A 23713-nucleotide genomic window follows, 5' to 3' on the forward strand; every position below is an offset into this window, starting at 1 on the left:
GTTTTGTCAAAGATTGTATGTTGAGTCATGTGCAATAGTAGGGCTGCGGAACTAGGTATATACTGGGCTATTAAATGTAGCTTGGTTTGGATTTTGTTTGCTGTGTTTTCTTTGTTACTACATTTGCTTTTTCTCTTGCATATTTATCTTATTTTGATTTTCTTATTTGTGGTGTAGGATTAGGTTAGAGGCCCCTTTAGTAGGCCCTGAAGCCTTCACCCCCTATCCCCTATTTGCCCCTTGCTGGGCTTAGTCCCATTTTAGGATCTTGCCTTCCCAGTTATAACAACCCCCCTTTCCCTTTGTATTCTAACCTTTTTATACTTGTTGAATAAACTTGACACTTTTGATACATCAGCCTCTGGTTCTGTTCATTCTGAACCCTGTTCAAGTACACTGTCCAGCGCATATATGTAATGTGTATGCATGCATGCGTGCATGTGATTCCTCACTATTTGTGAGGGGGTGTAGTCATTTCCTTATATAGCTGTGCCACACTCCCTTAGTGTTTATACAGTGGAACTGTATACCGTCCGGATGGCATTGGAGTGGGTGGAGCAATTCAAGCCTAAGAGAGCATTAATATGTAGTGACTCAGCATCTGCTCTGGTCAGTTTAAAACTAGGAACATCTAGGAATAGACAAGACATATTACATCATGAGATATTGGAAATTCATTCATTCAAGAGCAGTAAAGCAAGGCAACAGTCACATTCATCTGGATTCCGGTACATCGGCATTATGGGATATGAAAGAGTTGACCTCACCTATTAGCAAAGCAAGCATTAAAAAAAAGAAAGAAAACATAGACATCATAATGAATCTTTCCAAGGCAGAAGGAAAGTGCATTGTTTGGAGGGAAGAAAAGTAAGAGTGGCAGCAGATATGGGACCAGGAGGCAAGAGGGAGACATCTACATGACAGGTTACAAAACAGAGTAGGTGCTGAAAAGATGAGGAAACAAAAGAGAAGAGATCATAATGACCAGATTGATGATAGGGCATAGCAATCTTAATGGGACATTATAGGTAAACACCCAACTGGACTGTGAGCTCTGTCAGGCACCATATGAAACAAAACATATTATACTGCAGGAAGTAGCCTATACAGAAGAAAGGAAAGAGGAGCTGGATTAGCTAGGAGTAGGAATAAAAGGAACATTTGCTCAATTTCCTAAAGAGAACCAGACTGTTGGATAAGATTAGTGGCAGGTGTTAGTAGTGGGAGGTAATTAACTCCAGCAGGTGACAGTAATGCAACACAATTAAAATCAACATAACAAGTAGCACATGCGCAAAATACAACCTAGCGTTGCCATGTCCGCTTATTATAAGCGACTTTGTGCTTAGTTGCTTGTAAATATTGGTGGTTGCGGTTCTTTTGGGCTTGGTTCTAGTAGTGGTGTTTAAAACCAGTGTTTCTCAAACATTTTCAAGTCAAGGACAGCCAAAAATTATGTAATTAATGTATGTAAAAACTATATTTGTCTGAGGACCCCCATCTGAAAATAGTTTATGCCAGGGAGTGGGACTCCCATACAAGATTAAGATTTGTGATTGATGTACTTTATTTAGTAAGACATGAGAAACGGTACATGGACTGGATAACTCGTAAAAGCACTATAAGCTTGTTTAAAATGAGTTCCCATGCACACAAATCATGACGACATGAGACAGACAGATATACACTACTATACAGAACGTCATACGATCAGCTTCCTGTGTTGTTGTGAACAAGGCCAAAATTGTATCACATTTGACTTGCCAATATCTTGAGATATAGCACTCTTTGTTTTGTCCTTCAATAAATATTTCGAATCAAATTCACAACAATAAAATATCAATGCACAATAAAGTGCTGGGTGCGTAATTATTGTGAGTCCAATCTGAATACTTTTTGTTTGTAGACTACGCCACCTTTGGTAAAGAGGAAGGTCCCCTATAAACACTCTTTCTTTCACAAGCTTTCACAGGTTCTGGTTATACTGGTAAGTTTCAATACTTTTAGTTTGAGAACACACTTCAGAAAATTCCCTTAAGAAACTGGACAACGGATTCAAATCTATCAAAAAGGTAAGTATATTTATTGGTCCCTAATATAGTGGCATCTGTGCCTTAAAAACAATCAAAAATAAACACTATACTAATAAAACTAACTAAAACACAACAAAACAATTTACACAACAACTATAAAATAAATTATAAAGTTGTGCAAATTACGCAGGGCCTTTGTCAACAGGGTTTCAATTAGCAGGGGTTCTGTGCAACAAATACTTCATAAGTAAAGTGCGGTACCAATAAAGTGCTCTGGGATACTCAACACGGGTTGTTCAGGGGAAATGCATGTCCATATATGGGGGTGAATAGGAAGAGGGTTTTAGGCCAGTCGTCTTTGTCTTCTTTCTTCTTGTTCTCCTTCTGAAATGATAGAAACTTGGACCAGTTCACTGTGCATTTATAGAGTACATTTGCGTATTCTCAGGTAGTGGTTATACAAGGATATACGTTGCAAGGACCAGTACTTACTCACAGCCAGGTTTTTACACCTGGCGCTGAGTAGGTTGCGTGTGCAACGTTATCGCCACTCTCCGTCTCAGCGCTCCTTTTATGGTCTGGTCTGATATGGTCATCCGCTCATGGTCTGGTCTCGCTCTCTTCCTCCCCTTCAGTTCGGTCGCTTTCTCCCTCTTTTCTCGTAGGTAGGCACACCTCGGCCTCCAACTCCTAGGTGGCTGGTGTGTCTCACTCACGTTTCCTTCACTTTGTCCCGTGTCTCCCGCACAACCTCCTCTGCTGTCTCTCCCCGTATGACACCTCTTTCTCTCTGGGGCTCTACTTCCCCATTCAACTGTCCCGCCTCCTCTTTTGTACCTGTCAAACCACACCTTCCTTCTCTTTCATTCGTCCGTGGTGACATAACGTCTGGCGACATTGGCCATGACCGTGTCCATGGGCGTGCCCTCGTGACCACCTCTCTGCCACTGAATGTCTCTCAATGAAATGGACTAAGGAACCAGGGGAAAACAATTGTAAAACGCACAGTGCAAAATGGTAGTACAGAAAATAAGATGGTGTTTGTTAAATGGGAAAATAATTATACATTAAGCACCAATAAAAACATTTACACAAATTTTAAGAAACCCCCGTTTCACCTTTGTCACATTGTTAAAATGTTTCAAAAATATTCCTTTTTTTCTTTTTTCAAATTCTTAAGATTTTGTTTTTTTGAATGGTATGTTTAAAAGGACTCGCTGCTTTTGGGCTTGTTTTAATAGACCTGGTTGCTTGTTTCTCTCGCAAACAAATGGCAACGCTGATACAAGCATATCCTTGGCCTCAGCGTGTTCAGGTAACATCCCGTTTATTTTCAAACAGAACGCCGGGTAAACTTGGGTCAGTCGTGTCTGTCTCATTGATACCAGACGGTTTAATTATGGCATCGAACGCGGAGAATGTGGAGAACGAGGAGACCGTGGGGTTCATCGATTTGTCAAGCGTGGCAAGTGCAGCTAATTTGAAAGTATATGCCATGGTTTTGATGACTGGCTGTGTCAGTGCAAAACAATACGCCATCGATGTGAAAGACCCCACAGCGGAAGAAAATGCAAGTAAGAATCATACAATTAAATGTTCTAATATTTTTTTTGACACAGAATCCAATAGAATACAATATATGTATCCGTACTGCACATTTTTTTGCTAATTGACATTTTATTTTTTTAAGCATAATTTTCAGTTTTCTTGATCAAATGGTCAGAAATAACAGAGATATGGATAGGTTTCTGTTTCTCTCGCAAACAACGCTGATACAAGCATACCCTTGGCCTCATCGTGTTCAGGTAACATCCCGTTTCAAACAGAACGCCAGGTAAACTTCCGTCAGTTCAGTCGTGTCTGTGACTCATTGATACCAGACAGTTTCAATATGGCATCGAACGCGGAGAACGTGGGGAACGTGGAGCTCATTAATTTGTCAAGCGTGGCGAGTGCAGCTAATTTGAAAGTATATGCCATGGTTTTGATGACTGGCTGTGTCAGTGCAAATCAATACGCCATCCATGTGAAAGACCCCAGAGCGGAAGAAAATGCAGTTAAGAATCATACAATTAAATGTTCTAATATTTTTTGACACAGAATCAAATGTTTTATGGCCATGATTCACCAGGAGCATGGACGGCTTGGTTTCAGGCTTAAAATAATTGATATATCTTTGGAAATCTCTATGGGGCTTTCGATCTACGCCACCACGAAATGGCCGCCATGTGCTATGCCCTATGTCGTTCTTTTCAAGCGACACTGTCAACGTTAACTAGTTTGCTTGGCATGGATGCATAACGGGTTGTGTGAGTGGTTAAGTAACTGGAAAAGTTTTGTGCCTTTCACATTAAAGGGGAATTTGGGACCACGTTTTTTTGATTGATTGATGTACTATATTTGATTTATGTATGTAGCACCCGTATCGCCGAGGTTGACCACTGGACTAGTTCTAGGTTCTTGTGAGTGGGGAACAATTTATTAGACCAGAGACCACTTACTTTAGATGCAAAAGCCGGCAAACTTTACTACTACTAAGTAGACAAAACATACAACATACAATGACAATCACCTTTAAAAATAATAAAACAAAGAAAAATATCTTGCAGGTATCTAAAAAGGTAAGTTTCTCACTTTCCCTTTTTTATTTACTTTAAATCTAAATTTAGAGATAATCTAGTTTTTCTATTTTAGATCACTAGTTTAGGTTTATGAACTAATTTTTGTCAAATAGTTTGTTCCTATTTTGTCTCTATTTTTGTTTCAACTATTCTTGAGTTAACTCTCTTTCTCCAGTTAGAATTATATTCAACAAACCAGGTTTCAATAAATTCCACAGGTAGAGGTAAGTAACAATATCAAAAAAATCTAATCAAAATATGAACACTTCCAATCACAGCTTGATGCAAAATGAAAATACAATACAACAGATGTTATACTTAAATGGTTCAGTCGGTTCAGTTCAAAAACGTACTTCTGTATCAAACAAAAAACAATATATATATATATATATATAAACAAAATAAAGGTTATGGCACTTTAACTTGTCCATTTTCAGTTGTGCGTGAACTCAGTTCAGTCCAAAAATAAAATAGATTGAAAAAATAAATCCTAAATAAATCCCAACACTCCTACCGCTCTGGCAGTGAGTGTCACGGTGGTCTGACCATGCAAAGTGGACCCTTGCAGTGGGGTGTAGATCGGTTCCTTGAATCCTGGGCTTCCTAGCTCGCCATCTTGTATCTCCAAGAAATATCCTCACTGTTTTTCAACAGGGACAAAAAAACCTGACCTGTACAACAGGTCATAAAGAAAATAAATCACTATCAATCAGCAATGACTCAGATCACACAACAGAGGGCTTCAGGTACTGTGGGCCAATTAACACTAGCTGCAGTGGACAACTAGACCCAAATTGATGACTGATTGCTGTCAGCTGGCTGCCCAGCTAAGCTGCTTTGACCAAACAATTTGGTTTTTTACATGAATCTTTCCATTTTACCATCAAAAATCACACTCTTGTACTCAAATAATACAAATGTTTGCATTTAAAAGAGCAAGTACAAATATTTAGCAGTGGTAAATTAATTTGTTTCTAACTCACCAAAACACTTGGTCTTTACAAACACCAGCACAAACCAGGCAGGTGCTGCTCCTAAATTTGACTCTTCACAAAGGTGTTAAGACACTCTTTATGGCTGTATGAAACGTTTTTTATCAGTTTATTCTTTCTCAAATCAATTTAAAGTCACTTTCTGTCTTCTCTCTCCTTCCACTCTCAGCTCCAATATGACACCTTCTCTTCGCAGATGAGTGAGGCTGGGACCGAGGTTAATATGACACACTATGTGTCGTTAAAGGGGAAGTCAATTCACTGCCAGCCTTAAAGGGATGTGTTCTTTTTTTGTACAAGGTACAGTTTTACTGTTGACTCTAAACTTTATCAAACCATTTTCATTTCAATCCTTATTTATCATTTATGCATTTAATGAATTACTCATTCACATTTTAGTGACTTATTTATTCATTTTAATGAACTGGTTCATATTTATTTAGTTTGTCATAATGTGTACGCCCTAATTTGACATGGGGGTTCTCTTGCAAACAACTGGCAACGCTGATACAAGCATATCCTTGGCCTCATCGTGTTCAGGTAACATCCCGTTTACTTTCAAACAGAACGCCGGGTAAACTTGGGTCAAGAAGACACAATTCAGTCGTATCTGGTTTAAATATGGCATCGAACGTCAAGAAGGTGGAGAACGACGAGGAGAAAGACGATGAGAAGCCGAAAGGTCCGGTGGCAATTGAATTGTCAAGCGAGAATAATGCAGATAATTTGAAAGTTTATGCTGTTTGTTTGATGACTGGCTGTGTCAAGGCAAATCAATTCCACGTTTGTGTGAAAGACGAAGCGAGCAAGAAAACGCAGGTAAGAATCATACAATTAAATGTTATACTATTTTTTGACACAGAATCAAATGTTTATGGTCATGTTTCACCAGGAGCATGGATGGCTTGGTTTCAGGCTTAAATTGATATATCTTCGGAAATCTCTATGGGGCTTTCGATCTACGCCACCACCACGAAATGGCCGCCACGTGCTATGCCCTATGTCGTTCTTTTCGGCAAGCGACACTGTCAACGTGTCGTTTACTAGTTTGCTTGGCATGGATGCATAACGGGTTGTGTGAGTGGTTAAGTAACTGGAAAAGTTTTGTGCCTTTCACATTTAAGGGGAATTTGGGACCACGTTTTTTTGATTGATTGATTGATTGATGTACTTTATTTAGTAAGACATGAGAACATCATATGGAAGTGCAAATTCACAATACAAGGTCTACTAAACTGGAAGGCTCATAAAGCACTAAGCTTGTTTAAAATGAGATACCCATGCACACAAATCATGATCATGATCTTACCTTTTCTATGTTATGATATCTTAGGATGAATGGTACAGTATGGTACAGAGGATGGAGTTGGGATTTTTTTCTACTGTACCATTCATCCTAAGATATCATAACATAGAAAAGGTAAGAAAACCGTAGTCCAAAATTCCCTTTAACCACTTGAGTCTATTTTCCAAAGGTCAGACATTTCCAAACTTGCTTGATGGGAAGGAATTCAGCGATGACCCAAACGACATCTGTCTGTAAGTAATTAACCTGGAGTGCTTCCTCCCAGCTACTTAAAAATCTCTATATTTTATGTTGACTTCACTAAACACTCACTTAGCCACCAAGCACCAAAATTATAAGAATTGGTAATACAATATCCGTACTGCACATTATTTTTGCTAATTGATATTTCATTTTTTAAGCATTATTTTCAGTTTTCTTGATCAAATGGTCAGAAATAACAGATATGGATAGGTTTCTGTCATATTAGGTGATACAGGCTCATTCGTTGCCTTTACTGTTGTGAATACTGTAGTCATAACACGGATGGAGCATGGTGCCGTTATGGGTAGTCAACCTCCAAAGGCTCATTCTGAGCGAGGAACAAATGTCTTATGTATACATTAGAGATGCACCGATTGAAAAATCCTTGGCCGATACCGATTACCGATTTTTTAAAAGTCTGACCTGCCGATACCGGTTTTACCGATAACGATTTTCTGTCTAAGAACTAAACAACTAACTAGAATTTGTTCAGGCCAAGTTTAAGTACTTAATTTTGTGTATTTACCAATATAGAGTATCAATAAGATTAAACCAGGAAAAGAACACTTACTGTATGCCATATCATAATAGTACAATATCCACAATCACAGACGATATCCAGTCTAATATCATGATATGGCTATAATATTGATGCCCTAACTATATAACCCTATAACCCTCTTTGTTTCTTTAAACCAAATTTAGAAATAGACTTGATCTATTTTAAAACTAGGTTTAGTTCTTTTAGTGTCCTATTTTAGGTCAACTATTTTAGACAGGTTTCTAACTAATTTTTGTCAAACTAGTTTCTCGAGTTAACCCTTTCCCTTTTCTCCACAGGTAAAATAATAACCACAATTGGGTCACCACGTTTCACAGGTAGAGGTAAGTAAAACGTTTTTAAAAAAATTTAAAAAAATGTTCTCAATACCTTTTACATCACAACATGATGTTATGACCATAAAATAAAACAATGTTACATTTCAACAGGTTATAGAGATCAATTCAAAAATCTGTATCAAACTAAATATGTGACACTGTAACTCTGTCCTTTTTCAGTTAAGTTTGTGTCTTAAATCCAAAGAAATGTAGCACTTTGACCCTTGTCTGTTTTTCAGTTCAGGTTGTGCTGTCCAGTTGTGTTCAGTCCAAAAATAAAAATAATAGATAGAAAAAAAAAACTAAATAAATCCCAACACTCCTACCGCTCTGGCAGTGAGTTTTACAGTGGTCTGACCATGCAAAGTGGACCCTTGCAGTGGGGTGTAGATCGGTTCCTTGAATCCTGGGCTTCCTAGCTCGCCATCTTGTATCTCCAAGAAATATCCTCACTGTTTTTCAACAGGGACAAAAAACCTGACCTGTACAACAGGTCATAAAGAAAATAAATCACTATCAATCAGCAATGACTCAGATCACACAACAGAGGGCTTCAGGTACTGTGGGCCAATTAACACTAGCTGCAGTGGACAACTAGACCCAAATTGATGACTGATTGCTGTCAGCTGGCTGCCCAGCTAAGCTGCTTTGACCAAACAATTCGTTTTTTTACATGAATCGTTCCATTTTACCATCAAAAATCACACTCTTGTACTCAAATAATACAAAATGTTTGCATTTAAAAGAGCAAGTACAAATATTTAGCAGTGGTAAATTAATTTGTTTCCAACTCACCAAAACACTTGGTCTTTACAAACACCAGCACAAACCAGGCAGGTGCTGCTCCTAAGTTTGACTCTTCATAAAGGTGTTAAGACACTCTTTATGGCTGTATGAAACGTTTTTTATCAGTTTATTCTTTCTCAAATCAATTTAAAGTCACTTTCTGTCGTTCTGTGTCTGCTTCTCTCTCCTTCCGCTCTCAGCTCCAATATGACACACCAGGTGCAATGTGTCTTTAAAGGGGAAGTCAATTCACTGCCAGCCTTAAAGGGATGTGTTCTTTTTTTGTACAGGTACAGTTTTACTGTTGACTCTAAACTTTATCAAACCATTTTCATTTCAATCCTTATTTATCATTTATGCATTTAATGAATTACTCATTCATATTTTAATGACTTATTTATTCATTTTAATGAACTGGTTCATATTTATTTATTTTATGTCATAATGTGTAGGCCTACACCCTAATTTGACATGGGGGTTACATCTGTTTCTCTCGCAAACAACTGGCAACGCTGATACAAGCATATCCTTGGCCTCATCGTGTTCAGGTAACATCCCGTTTCAAACAGAACGCCGGGTAAACTTGGGTCAGTTGTTCAGTCGTGTCTGAGACTCTGTAATCTGAGTTCCCAGAAGTTTTCGCCAGCTCTGGCGAGGAGACTCTGTGTCTCATTGATACCTAGCCCTGAAACATGACTGTCATTCCACAAGCGTCATGTGAACCATGGCTAATTGATACCAGACAGTTTCAATATGGCATCGAACGTGGGGTTCATTGATTTGTCAAGTGAGGCAAGTGCAGCTAATTTGAAAGTATATGCCATGGTTTTGATGACTGGCTGTGTCAGTGTAAATCAACACGCCATCGATGTGAAAGACCCCACAGCAGAAGAAAACGAAGGTAAGAATCATACAATTAAATGTTCTAATATTTTTGACACAGAATCAAATGTTTTATGGTCAGAGGATGGAGTTAGGATTTTTTTCTACTGTCCATTCATCCTAAGATATCATAACATAGAAAAGGTAAGATAACCGTGGTCCAAAATTCCCCTTTAACCACTTGAGTCTATTTTCCAAAGGTCTGACATTGCCAAGCTTGCATGAGGAGGACTGTCCTGGATGACCCAAACGACATCTGTCTGTAAGTAATTAACCTGGAGTGCTTCCTCCCAGCTACTTAAAAATCTCTATATTTTATGTTGACTTCACTAAACACTCACTTAGCCACCAAGCACCAAAATTATAAGAATTGGTAATACAATATATGTATCCGTACTGCACATTTTTTTGCTAATTGATATTTCATTTTTTAAAGCATAATTTTCAGTTTTCTTGATCAAATGGTCAGAAATAACGGAGATATGGATAGGTTTCCGTTTCTCTCGCAAACAACTGGCAACGCTGATACAAGCATACCCTTGGCCTCATCATGTTCAGGTAACATCCCGTTTCAAACAACGCCGGGTAAACTTGGGTCAGTTCAGTCGTGTCTGTGTCTCATTGATACCAGAGTCAGACAGTTACCTCAACATTGTGCTTAAGTACAGTACTTGAGTAAATGTACTTAGTTACTTCATACCACTGGTCCACTGGTGTAAGAGGCCCATTCTCCTGGCATCTGCCTCACTAGTCTATTAATGTTTCCCGTTCTAAATCCTCTATTCCTTGACTTTCAGGATTCTACATACCCTCCTGTTGTGTGCTTCGTGAGTATGACTTCGTCAACTTGAAAATGACCTGGAACGATGCTCGGAGCTACTGCAAAGAGAAACACACTGACCTGGCCACCATAGAGAACATGAAGATGTGAAGAGTCTGAAAGCAGTCGACTATGATGGCAAATTGATATGGTTTGGACTGTACGTACTGTACTTAAAGTACCAAAAGTAAAAAGAGAGGGAAAGGGAGAGAGTGATGGAGAGATCGAGAGAGGGGGCGGAAGAGGGGGAGAGCTTTTGGGAGGGATGAGGGAGATGGAGGGAGGGGGAAAGAGAGAGGAGACAGACACAGAGGGATGGACAGAGATAGAGGGAGATTGGGTGGGGGTTATCTCCTTGTCCTTGTTGCACTCAACATGACAGAAAGACAGAGGCTGAGTCACAGGAAGGATTTTTTCTTGAGGTCGAGACAGAAATGAAAACGATCTTCTATTCCTCTTCTTCAGATACACGAAGCTCTAGCCAACCAGGGAGCAACGGACTTTCAACTGCGCTGGACAACTCAACCGGCAAAAACAGCAGAGACTCAACCGGCAAAAACAGGAGAGTCCTGAAGTTGAATTACAGCAAACGGCACTTTACGGCAAATTCCAGAACAAGCCTATATGATCTACCAGACAGACATACAGACAAACGGATAGATGGATAGATTATGGTTTCTGGCTTATAAAAATTTGCACAAGAAAAAATCTAAAATGTTTGTAATATGTTTGTAATTTACCTATTTCACTTTGCATAAAGTACACTGTAGCTACGTAACAGCAGTTTTCACATTTATTTTTATTGTAATATGTACGATTATTTAATATGGTGTTAAAGAAAACTGTAATTCCAACAGAATACACCCGAACCAAGTGTACTTCTGTTGGAATTGCAGTTTTCCTTATCCACTTTTTTTTGTTTTTACTGTCTATGAGTTCACTACACAAATTCTCATCTGAAAATAACATACTATGGGTGTCAGTATGGCTACAAATCTATTGTACTGATCTTCAGGGGAAAATATATGAAAACGATCTGCTGTTTAGATCTCCTAAAGAAATAATAAAGGCAGCAGTCACACATACAACAGAGGAGTGGAGTCTTTTATTATACGTCTTCTTCCAAAGATGATACATAATCACATCCAGAGTTCAACACTTGACGGAGAAATGTGTTTGCATCCACACACACGGATGAATGCATAGACACACGCAAACACAATCTTTTTTTCTTTCTTTTTTTAATAAATCTCCAGCATTGTAATTAATCACAGGTTTGTTACTGAGGGGCTGTGAAATTATGAAATTATTTAAATGAATGAAAATACACCTAAGCTGCAGGAGGAAATGAAACGAACAGAACCCTTGTGTAATTTGTAAGTATTGTGTGGATTGATTCCACTTTCACTAAAGCAAGTCCTTATCTCACAACATGTCCTTGTATCACACAGGGACATGAGGAAAAAGGGTGAAGTCCAACATAACGTCATCAGAAAATGGCCAACATAATTCAGCATAGCGGTAAAGGGGACCATGCAATGCAAAACAGTGAATCCTTGTATCGCCTTTTGAAAATTGACATCTTTTCACCCACCAAACATGAATTTCTAGCCTGCGCCTACGTACATCAGTGGTTCCCAAACCCAAAAGAGAAATGAGGTCCCGTCCCACTGTTTGGGAAACAGTGATATACATTGCACCAAATCACGCAGTATATCCCCTGTGACTTCTCCATAATACTTTAGGGGAGGTGGTCATGAAATGTGTGTGGTAAAACAATTTACCGTCCCCGATATCCAGTTCGTTACATTTGAACCAAACCATCTCCTGTTTTAACAACAAATTGCATTTAACAATAAGTACACAAGAGTTAAAAAGAAGCCCTTCTGATTATCGTCCACTTGTCCAGTTAAAAATTCAGTCCACTGTACATTGCAACAGAGTTGGACAGACACAACAAACACCACACATCTTGATTATTTCAAAGAAAGACCAAAAATAGATAGTTTCAAACTCGTAAAGCATTTTAACCCATTAAAACCGGTCATTTTAGATCTTAGCGTTGGGCTATTCAAAAATAGCAGATATACAAGCTCACAGCGTGTCACTTCGTGCCGCGCTGCGAGCTTGTACATCTGCTATTTTTTAACGTTTTGGAAAAAAATCTTTGAAAGCGTGATAACTACTGATTTAGAAGGCATTTGTAGAATCGGCCTCAGGTCTTGATGGGCTAAATGCATTTACGGAATAACACTTGTTTTACGTCCTGCGTTGTATGAGGTTACGGGTCAGTATTGCCGCCCCTGACCCGTTTACTAAAAAGGTCGGACAAAAGAAGCAGAAATGACATGCAATAGAGAAGGCACTACTGATTGAAATGTTAGAATGTCCTCAATTCACCTCCAATGCACTCAATATTTGTATTTTTGTTTTACAATAAATTGTTGTCATTTGAATTAATCCAGTCATATACTCCCTGATGCTAATAACCTATAGACCAAGATGGCTACATTCGTGTTCTCAGTGTGCTTTAATAAATATGACATTTTAAAATGAAAGTCTTTACGTCATAACCACACTAATAACTATTTTATCAGGTAATCAAGAGTGGGATACCAAAGAAATGTAAACAATGACAAAAATGTATACCATGAGACTTTCACATGCCCATTTGGATAAATTATACAAACATATTTCGGTAATGCATGGTGGTATGTAACAAATGCAATTTCACATGGTAAGCTGCTTGAAGATATGAATAAGTTGTATTTATGTTGGTACTGCTGGTCCACACAGAATACTAATATATGGCATGCTAAAATTATTGATTTGTTTTCTTCCTGAATTAATATTTGCTCGGCATCCCAAGACGCCAATGAACTTGGTAAAGACAGACTAATAGTTGCGTTCAGAATAAAATGGCAACAACCAAAACAGCAAATAGTCCATCAATCAAATAGATACAATACTGTACATTACACAGAATTCAGGCAATTAAAAAAAAAAAGAGAAAATAAATCTTGCCGACATCTAAAACAGGGCTGACATTAAAACACCAGTCTTTGGTTTCTGCAACCAATACCTTTTCATGAATCCACTTTTCCACAGGCGCCTTCAACAAATGGGTAACTAATTCATGAGGAAAGACACAACAAGAGAATACGAGGGGGGGGGAAAGTTGGGACATAGTGCATCATTTGAAAGAATGAAGAATTTCCTTCCCCAATGTATTCTACAGTAGGATTTAAGGGTGGCAAGAGGCAGAGCACGCTAGTGGTTAGAGAAACTAGCTGGCAAGCTAAAGGTTACAGGTGCAAATCAACATTGCAGAGTCAATACAGCCATTAACAGCTCTTTATGTCCTCAGACGTATGCACCCTCTACTGTAAGTCACTCACTAACTAATAATTAAAGCGTAATCCATGCAGAGGGCTCTGCTCTCTGAATCTTTTGCTCCTGAGCATCACGTGGTGTCCCGCCGTACGGGCAGCTGAACAATGTCTCAGTGTTGAAGAATCACAGTTTGCCAAAAATTCTCTGCTCGACTCTTTGTCTCCTTCCTTTATCCGCACAATCACCATTCTTCATCCCTCTCTTCATTTCAGGGGCGAAAGGAATAAATCAGAGCTCTAGCCCCTGTTTTCCTCAAAGTGAGATTCTCACCACGTGCCGTTTGTTACAGTGGATGTTGTTGATGGCTAGAAGCATGAAGGTGCATTTTTTTCCCCGTGTCCTCTCGATCGAGTTCCTCTGTGTTATTAGGATGAGCGTGGTTACATGTGATGGTTGACTGGCGTGACGTAATTGCGGGGAAAGGTTCCCATCTGGCCGTGGCACATACCTTTCCACCAGTTGGCATGGGAGTTGTCCAGAACGTGGATGATCTCTCCACGTCTGAAGCCCAGCTCGCCCTCCTCCTGAGGCTCAAAGTCAAACAACGCCTGGACGTACAAATGCTGCAGGAAAACACAAGAGAAAATGCACGTTAAGACGAAATGAAATACATGTACTGTAGGAGGATTTCACTACTGTACTGCAGAGAGAGAGAGAGAGAGAGAATTAGCTGGATGGTTTTACACAATGTATTATTGATTTTTTCTTTCACATTAAAAGGGATAGTTCATCCCCAAAATGCCTTTTTTATCTATCGATTAGTCACCCCATGGAACTTGAATTAATGGATATCTTTTAGTTTTTGTCGCATTCCTAAGCCAATAATTTGATGACCAGCAGCTGTTTCGGTAGGAGACACAGAGAGTCTCCTTTGTGTCTCCTACCGGAACCGCTGCCTACCGGTCCACTGGTCATCAAATTATTGACTTAGGAATGTGACAAAAACAAACCAAAATATATATTCAAGTCTCCATGGGTTAACTAATCGATAGAGAAAAAGTCTTTTTTTGGGGTGAACTATGCCTTTAAGTGGGGTTTAAATTTAGAGGTAAAAAAGCAAACACACAATACAGATCAGTTGTACAGATCAGATTTTATATCTCTGAAATTGTCGCGAATATATTGATTGTCAACAGTAAAGCTTTTGCATAACTGACTATAGGTGAAGACCTTGATTCAAACAAAAACATTACTTTGATTACTACTGCAAGCGGCTAAGTCCTGATGTGATGTAACATCATTTGTCCAACAGATGGCAACATAGAGGCCTTTTCAAAGAATGAAAATCCAGATTCTGGGGCTCCTTTTTAAACTATTAAAGTGGATCTGAATTACCCTGATATCTTTTTTTGCTACATACCTGGATCAGTCTGATCTTCCTGATTGTGTGCTGATTTTGTGTCAGTTTTACATTTGGTTTAGGTGGTGTGCCAGACAGCGACAACATAAATAAAGTATATTATTATTAGATGGATGAAGGTATATCTTGATGATGAAGGTATGGTGCAGTGTTGGAAAGTAACTAAGAACATAACTAAGTACTGTACTTGGAAGTACTTTTACTCCACTACACTTATTTGAAAACTTAGTTACTTTGTAGATGTTGATTATCATTACAAAACATACATCAACCACTTCAGCCCCATGTATACTTGTATACGCATTGTGAGCTTGTAGATCTGCTATTCTCAAAGCATTTTTATACATTTGGAAACTTGTGAAATGGGACATTCTGCATAATGAGTACTTTTTACTTTCAGTACTTGAGTATATTTTAATGCGAATATACTTTTGTACTTTGTACTCAAGTGCATTTTTGAATACCGGGAATTTGAATTTGTAACAGAGTATTTCTAACATTGCGGTATCGGTACTTTTATACTTTTATAAGTACAAAATGCGAGTACTTCTTCCACCACTGTGTCTGTGTTGCTTCGGACCTGCTGCAGCTGGACCTCCTCCATGTCTCGTAGCAGGATGGTCTGGCTGCGGGACACCGAGGAGGTGCGGTGGTACTCCACCAGCTCGTTCAGGGAGTTGAACTTCACCACCCACAGGAAGTACTTCCCGGAGCCGTCGCGCAGCACCTTGAAGTGCTGGACGTCGTTGCCGAACCTGGAATGAATGAATATAAACATGTGAATGAGCCTCTCAAAGCCTGATGATTTTAGTTCAGTTTAGTTCAGGGCTCTTCAGGCTAAGGACCCCTTAGCTGAGAGAGAGATGAAGCAGGGACACCCCCCAACTACATTGTATAAAATTGTGTTGCAGATTTCAACTTTTTCATAGCTTGAGACTTGTTTGACAGCACTATCATCAGTGTTGTGGAAATGTATGTTTTACTTTGTTTATTTGGTTTATTTACACACTTTTTTATATTTTGGATTCATGTTGATGTGTATTTTCAAGACATTTAACCACTTATAAACTCTCAATACTTGACTTCACATTTGGCTCTGTACTTTGTGTTGTTGTTTTTTGCCTCGACACCAAACTTCTTCACCAAAAAATTGCAGATCTACAAGCTGACAACGCTTCGCAGCGCAACACATTGTCAGCTTGTAGATCAGCTATTTTCGGTGAATGTTCCCGGCAGAATAGGGATGCTGGGGTTCAAGTGGTTAGTGTAAAAATACCTAAAAGAGAGAGAAAATGATCTATCTCAAATAGATTTGGCGGACCGCCTGTAGTAACTCTGAGGACCCCCTGTTGAGGACCCCTGGTTTAGTTTATTAGCACATTGTAATATAAAATAGAAACAATACATTTCAAAAGAAAACAAGAGTTATTGTGCAAGAAAAGGATGAAGCCAGCAGGCTTATTTGAAATCCTTTCCTTAAAAAGGAAGAGGTCATTAAATAGCATACATTAAAAGTTCAATAAGAACAAGTAGTGCAATAAAGAAACTAAAACTGCACAAAAGAAGGAAAAGACAGAAAAACTAGTCAGCATGAAAAAAATGCTGCCACCATCTGAAAATATGCGTGTTGTGAACCCCCTCAGGGATGCCACTTTGGGAAGCACTGGTTTAGACAGAACTAGTTACCACTGAGGAGATTCACTGGGGGAAAAACAGAAGTGTTACCGCAGGATGTTCTATCTGTCATTCAACAAACTGATGCAGTGCAAACGTTGATGTTGAACATTGGTAGAACCATGGAATGCATAGCTACCTGGACAAATATTAATCGTTTTATCAGACCCAAAATCTATGCTAATTAGCCTCGGGTTCCGTGAACAAAAAAATAAGAAATCTATTACCCCCCAAAAAAATCTATTTCAACTGCCCCAAGCGACCTAACGGTAAGGACAATGGAAATGGCAGTGGATGTGTTGGATGCAGCTCAAAGCGAACTTTACTCAGGTATCTACTTTGTCGCTGTGCAACCTTCCTAGCCTGTGTTATTATTAAAGAAAAACGTGCCCGTTTTCAATATGTTTTGACAATTATCTCTGGAATAAAAGGTCTGATCAGTTCAAAGCTTGTTGGATGTGTGACTTTGAGGACATTATGCACATAATGGCAAATGTTGTGTTTTTTTGGGTGTTCGGGCTTAAAAGTATGGTAATTGTTCGGGCCAAGCCTCGGGCCGGCCCAGTAGGGCCCAGTTAGGGCCGGGTCTTAATTCGCAGGCCCGTTGAGAACTCTAGTTACTCCCAGTGGGGTACAAGAAGTCAAGTTTGTTTCATAGTTAAGGCCTCTAGTTTGAGAGTGGTAACGAAGTGAATGTTTATCTGCAGCATGGCTGATCAGAAGGTTCAGAAGTTTCACACAGCAGTGGAATCGGTACTGGTGTTGATTTCGTCAACTAAAACTAAGGCGGAAAATATCGTCGACTACCTTTTTTGGACTGGCGAAAACTAAATAAAAACTAAGCTACGATGACTAAAACTAAGACTAAATATATTGACAATTTCATCAACAAATAAAAACTAGACTAAAATGACGAGTGGAGAAGAGATCCGGTAGAACTAAAAGACAAGTCATTTTATGTTTGGTTGCGCTCGGGTGTTGCGCTCTGAAAATAGCAGATCTACAAGCTGTTGTGAGCTTGTAGATCGGCTATTTTCAGCATGCAACCAATTGTATCAAGGCCCGCCAAAATGCATTTTAGTCGACTAAATCAACTGTAGATTTAGTCGACTACCTTATGATATTTAGTCGACTAAAACTAGACAAAAACTAAAACATTTCAGATGACTAAAATGGAATTTTAAGTTTTCTATGACTAAAACAAAATACAAATTTGCTGTCAAAATCAACACTGATCGGTGCAGCTGCCCACAACCCATGAGAACGTCGCCTTTTACTGCATTTTATTTTGCCATTTTATTATCAGTCCTATCCTGTCAGCGTGATTTTCCAAATAAAGGGGAAGAGGGATGTGATATTTGTTTGCCAGTATAGGTCTGTCATCAGTCAAACTTGCGCAGTGTCAGCGGAATATTGCTGACACACCTACCAACAGAGAGCGTTTAGACTCAGTCACTCACACAGTACTGAAGAGAGTGCAGAACGTCTGCATTGACAGGATATTTCCTTAGCGCCTGTGTGTGGAACCAGTGGTGGAAAGTAACCAAGAACAGGTACTTAAGTAAAATCTTTAGGTATCTGTATTTGCTTGAGTATTTCCAATTTCCAATACTTTTACTTCTTCTCCACTACATCTCAGAGGCAAATATTGTACTTTTCTCCACTACAATTATTCGAAAACTTTTGCTACTAGTTACTTAGTACATTTTGATTATTCTTACAAAACATACATTAACCACTTCAGCCCTAAATACATTTCGGCCATCTGAAAATAGCCGATCTGTAAGCTCACAATGCGTCGCATCGCGACGCAGATCTGCAATTTTCAAAAGATTTTAACCCATTTAGACCTGAGGCTAATTCTAAAAACTTATTCTAAATCCTGACCTAAGTTTTCTGAAATATTTGATGTTGCTATATACTGTACATAACAATTACCCCAAAAGAGGTTCCCGGATTGAAAGGTATAGTTACGTATAGGGGTTCCAGGTCTAAATGGGTTAATACATTTAAAAACTTGGTAATGGGACATTCTCCATAAGGAGTACTTTTACTTTTGATACTTTAAGTACATTTTGATGCCAATACTTTTGTACTTTTACTTAAGTACATTTAGTATTTCTGTATTGCAGTATTGATACTTTTACTTAGGTAAAAAATGTGAGCACTTTTTCCACCACTGTGTGGAACCCACTCACTCAGAGAGAAACAGTTCTGTGTAGTTATTGGCAGAGTATGCCAGTTTACCTCAAGAGCAGAAAGCTGTAGTGCAGCATCAATCATTTAAGGGCTTTACAAAATTACACCTAAATCATTTTTTAAATGGAAGGTCCATTAAATGATTCCCCAGTCATGCTGACACAGATTGTGGTTTTTCAAGCAGTTCCAGTCAGAATAGGTCACAAGTTCACTGTGGATCCTGCATGTTGTCTTCATGAAACATTTAAACCGGTAGTTCTCAAACTATGGGCCATTTGATAGTGTACAAATGGAACCAAACGGATCCTTAAAAGATCAGAGTTACAGACCGGTAATGGTCCATTTGGTTCCTAACTATCAATCATTTAGCTGGGGCACCTTGCAACCCCCTCAAAAGGTCCATTTGGTTCCTAACTATCTGCTCACTGGCTGCTCACCAAAACAAAGACGGTTTTAAGGTGTTGAATAGAATAAATCTTGTCAATAGAAAAAATCCATTTAACAGATCTGTAGGTGGCGCACTGGAGTAATATTTTAATATTAAAATGCAATATTTCATTTTCTGGGCGTTGTCACATATTATACAGCCCGAATACCCAATCTCAGCACCGGCCTCAATGGCTTGCCTCGTTAATCACAGGACTCCCAACCCACACCTCCAGGGTTTGTCTCCCACTGACACCGCTATTTTTTCCAATAACCGCGGACTACTTTTGTTCGCCGATAAAGTATGGTTTTGGATTGCGACGGAGGGGCGTAGTCTGAAGCGAACTTGAGCCACGAGAAGCACCACTGAGCATGCGAGTTGCCTCGCTGAACGTTGAGTAGGCTTGAGTCTGCTCAGCCCCATCCGAGTTATGTACCGATAGGCACAGAATCGTAAATGATCGCCCCCCCCCCCCAAGGCAATGCCAGCGCCGAATATTATTTTCCACCACAGAGTACTGCATGACTAGGGGCGAAGCAGGGGGGCGTGTCTACTGAGATTGGACGGGAAACACACGTTCGCCCGTTGGCGTCCGAGACCCTGTCTCAAGAATCTCCTGTCACCAAGGCGGGGGCAGCCACAGGATAAATGTTTGTTGTGATACATGATCCTGTTATCAGGCTTGGACTGATGTGTTTTCAACCAGAGATAAGTCACCGTATTGGGCCAAGGCAGGCGAACCAAGGACCATGCAGGCTATTTAACAGATAAGAATCTGCACAGAGGGAACAGGTCTGTTGAATACCGTTTATACCAGAGAACCCTCATTGGTCTTTTCTTGATTTATGGCAGCTATCAACTAAACATTAACTGTCTTAGCATGTCAGAACAGTTATGTGTTGGCTGACACGAGAGAGAGAGTAACTTTAGAGGAAAATTTGAGAGAAACCAAGTGCATGTGTGCGCACACACACACACACACACACACACACACACACACACACACACACACACACACACACACACACACACACACACACACACACACACACACACACACACACACACACACACACACACACACACACACACACACACACACACACACACACACACACACACACACGTGAGGCCCAACTGTCCTAACAAGTGCTGTATAGTGTATTTTGAGAAATAGACATTGTGAGGTATTTGGCTTAGAATGAGGAAAAGATTCAGGTTGGGGTTAGGATTAGACATTTCGAGGGTAGGTTTAGAGTTAGAATTATGCTTGATTATACTTAGTTTTGCGCTGGTGTCGTGCACCGAAAGATTGTGCGACACGTTGTGAGCTTGTAGATCTGCTATTTTTCAGCTTTAGGCTGCTTAACCCATTCAATGAAATGAAAAATCATGAGAATTTGTGCAAATCTTTGAATATATATCTTTTAAAGTGAACATTTGTAAAATATTTAGTTCCAGGGACCCCCAGGAGCAAAAATTAGAGTTACAAATGTTCGCTTTACAAAATGTATATTCAAAGATTTGCTAAAATGTTTACGATATATTTCTTTCTTTGCAGATCTACAAGCTCATAGCGTGGCACTCGGAGCTTGTATATATGCTATTTTTTAATAGCCAAAGAAATGTAATATGACAGAGATGCGTTCCCGGATTGAATGGGTTATAGTAAAAAGAATGGCATTCATAAAATCACCATCCTAATATGTTGATGTCCTCTCAAGTATAGCAATACAAACGTGTGTGTGTGTGTGTGTGTGTGTGTGTGTGTGAGAGTGTGTGTGTGTGTAGTGTACACAGTACTGTGTTTGTGTGTGCCCTTCCCCCCAAGCCTTGTCATGTGATGTGATGACAGAACCTACTTGACAGACAGTGAGAAGTCCCCCGGCGTGCTCTCGCTCTCTCGGATGAGGAAGGCTCCGTCCAGTCTCTGTTTGTTCAGCACCTCCTCAGCCTTGGCCCGCGGGATCTTCCCATGGAACCAGCTGTCGACAGGAGCAACAGCAGAAACAACCCACTGTCACTTATAGATGCTATTGTGAATGGAAAGCACTTCGGGTCAACTTCTGTTGTTTTTAGATGTGCTATACAAATAAAGGTGACTTGACTTGACATCGTCGCTGTCGCGCAGAAACCTTGTATAACTCCAAACCGTTTCTTTTCAAGAAATGGGGGCGGGGGGGGCCCGGTCCGCTGGCCTAGTGGTCCAGGCACCTATAGGCTCTAATGTACTGTAGCCTGACAGCGCATCATGGGTTCCGAGTCCTGTTGCCGACGATCTTTTCTGCATGTCGCTCCCCGTCTCTCTCTTTCTCCCCGTTTCTTGTCTGTCTTTACTGTAAACTATAAATAAAGACCAAAAAGCCCCCAAAAAATATATTTTTAAAAAATAAATGGGGGGAGAAAAATAACCTATGTTCCAGTGGATTCAGTGTAGTTATTATTTAGTTACAAGCTCTTGTTTAGCACTTTTTTAATGGTTAAATATTTAGAAAACCCACAGACAGACACTTACAACTTGGCCTCCCTATTTTGGGTATGTCATTATAGGCAAAAAATTATCATAATTATTTCTTTTTTGTTGCCGTTTAAAAAATAGTAAATCTATGAGCTCACTGTGAGGTTGTACATCTGCTATTTTTGCTACATTTGTATGACACTGTTTTACAATTAAGTATAAAATAGGCCATTCTTTATGAACAGACATAAAAAGGTGAAATATGGACATAAAAGGTTTCTGCCCGACAGTGACGGCATGTAAGCCAGTCTGGACGTGACTATTTACTAAGAGCTGCCTTTGAAGGCAAGGTTGACCTACAAATACAGTACAACATTGCTTACAGCATAACAACAGCACAGACATACAGTGCTATGTTTTTGATGATGTTGGGAAAATACTGCTATGGATGAGTGCTACTAAGGCACAGTGGGATGCAGTGGAAGCTACTGTAAAGTTTAAAACACTGTGGCAGTGACGAATAAACAATAAGAAAATCACCAGTGAATATCGCTTATCAAATCTATTCATATATTTGATGCCTCGCTGATACAGGTTGATGCCTTTATTTGTGGTGTAAAATCTACCTAAATAAAAATGTCATCGATTTAACGTCGAAGAATATTCATGACACAAACAGTTTGAACAAATATAAAGAAAAGGAACCCCCCCCCCCCTAAGGACCTTAAGAAGCGCTTGGAATATAAATGGCATTTAAAAGGTATAATGCAGTCAGGTATTGCATACTTTCTTATACATCCCCACCCAAAAGTGTATTCGTTGGCTGGCACTGGCAGCACTTAATATTTAATTAGACTATGCTTTAGTTTACAAGAAATTGCAGAATTGTTTCTTTTTTACTAACTTAAGGGTGCCACATCTTTGAAAAGGTAAGGCAAAGTGGCACAAAAAAAGAAGAAAACATCTTCTAGAGCCACAGGTAATGGACGTGTGTGTGTGTGTGTGTGTGTGTGTGTGTGTGTGTGGCTTTTGCACTGTAGGTACATCCTAAGTGTCCACAACCTCATTTTTTTCTAGTTATCTCTGGCACTCTGGGATATTATATGCACTATACAATATTGCCCCTCTCTAGCAGAATGGATGTGGACGCACAGAACACCAAGTTCCGATCGTCTCTGGAAGATGTCCAGAGAAAAAGGACATCATCTCTCAAACATTAATTACAGTGGGTCTACTGGCTTAGGGAACGAGGCTGAAGGGAATACTGAGACACACAGCAGACTCAGCAGAAATCATCTCGGCGCCAGATGATGAAGACCTTTCATACAGATAGAGGGCCCCTGAGCAGCACAAACCAGAGACAAGCGAGACCACAGGGATCTGACACACAGCCCAGACCGAACCCAGATCATATCCCCGTTCCAGGCCACACTGTAATAACAAACCATCCTTTATCTTTGCGCAAAAAGCAAAATCAACAATGTTGTCAAAGGTCTCATAGTCTAGTGGTCAGATAAATAGTGTCGACTTTGCTCATTTTGTGAGATCTCTATCTACAGTAATGTTTTTTGTTGAAATTGTGTTCCATGGGCTTCATTTGAGCAGAAATAATGTCACTTTTAAATGAGGAATTTATAATA

The 23713-nt window shown here is 39.5% G+C and overlaps 1 protein-coding gene across 2 annotated transcripts in view; it reads right to left on the bottom strand.

Moving 5' to 3' along the window:
• Window positions 1-11645: 11645 nt before the first annotated feature.
• LOC311064933 (growth factor receptor-bound protein 2-like) overlaps window positions 11646-23713 on the bottom strand; it is a 33344-nt gene continuing 21276 nt past the window's right edge. Inside the window, exons 3-5 of one of the 2 annotated variants that reach the window (XM_084085004.1) lie at window positions 21478-21600; window positions 15896-16070; window positions 11646-14518 (exon numbers count right to left, since the gene is read on the bottom strand). In XM_084085004.1, coding sequence (XP_083941130.1) covers window positions 14336-14518; window positions 15896-16070; window positions 21478-21600 — 481 coding nt within the window. In that variant the 3' untranslated portion in view covers window positions 11646-14335. Of the gene's footprint in view, window positions 14519-15862; window positions 16071-21477; window positions 21601-23713 lie in introns of both variants that reach the window. The other variant, XM_084085003.1, reaches the window with a different exon arrangement.

This window comes from Gymnoscopelus microlampas (genome assembly GCF_963454915.1).
Source record: "Gymnoscopelus microlampas genome assembly, chromosome: 2".
NCBI classification, from domain to species: domain Eukaryota; kingdom Metazoa; phylum Chordata; class Actinopteri; order Myctophiformes; family Myctophidae; genus Gymnoscopelus; species Gymnoscopelus microlampas.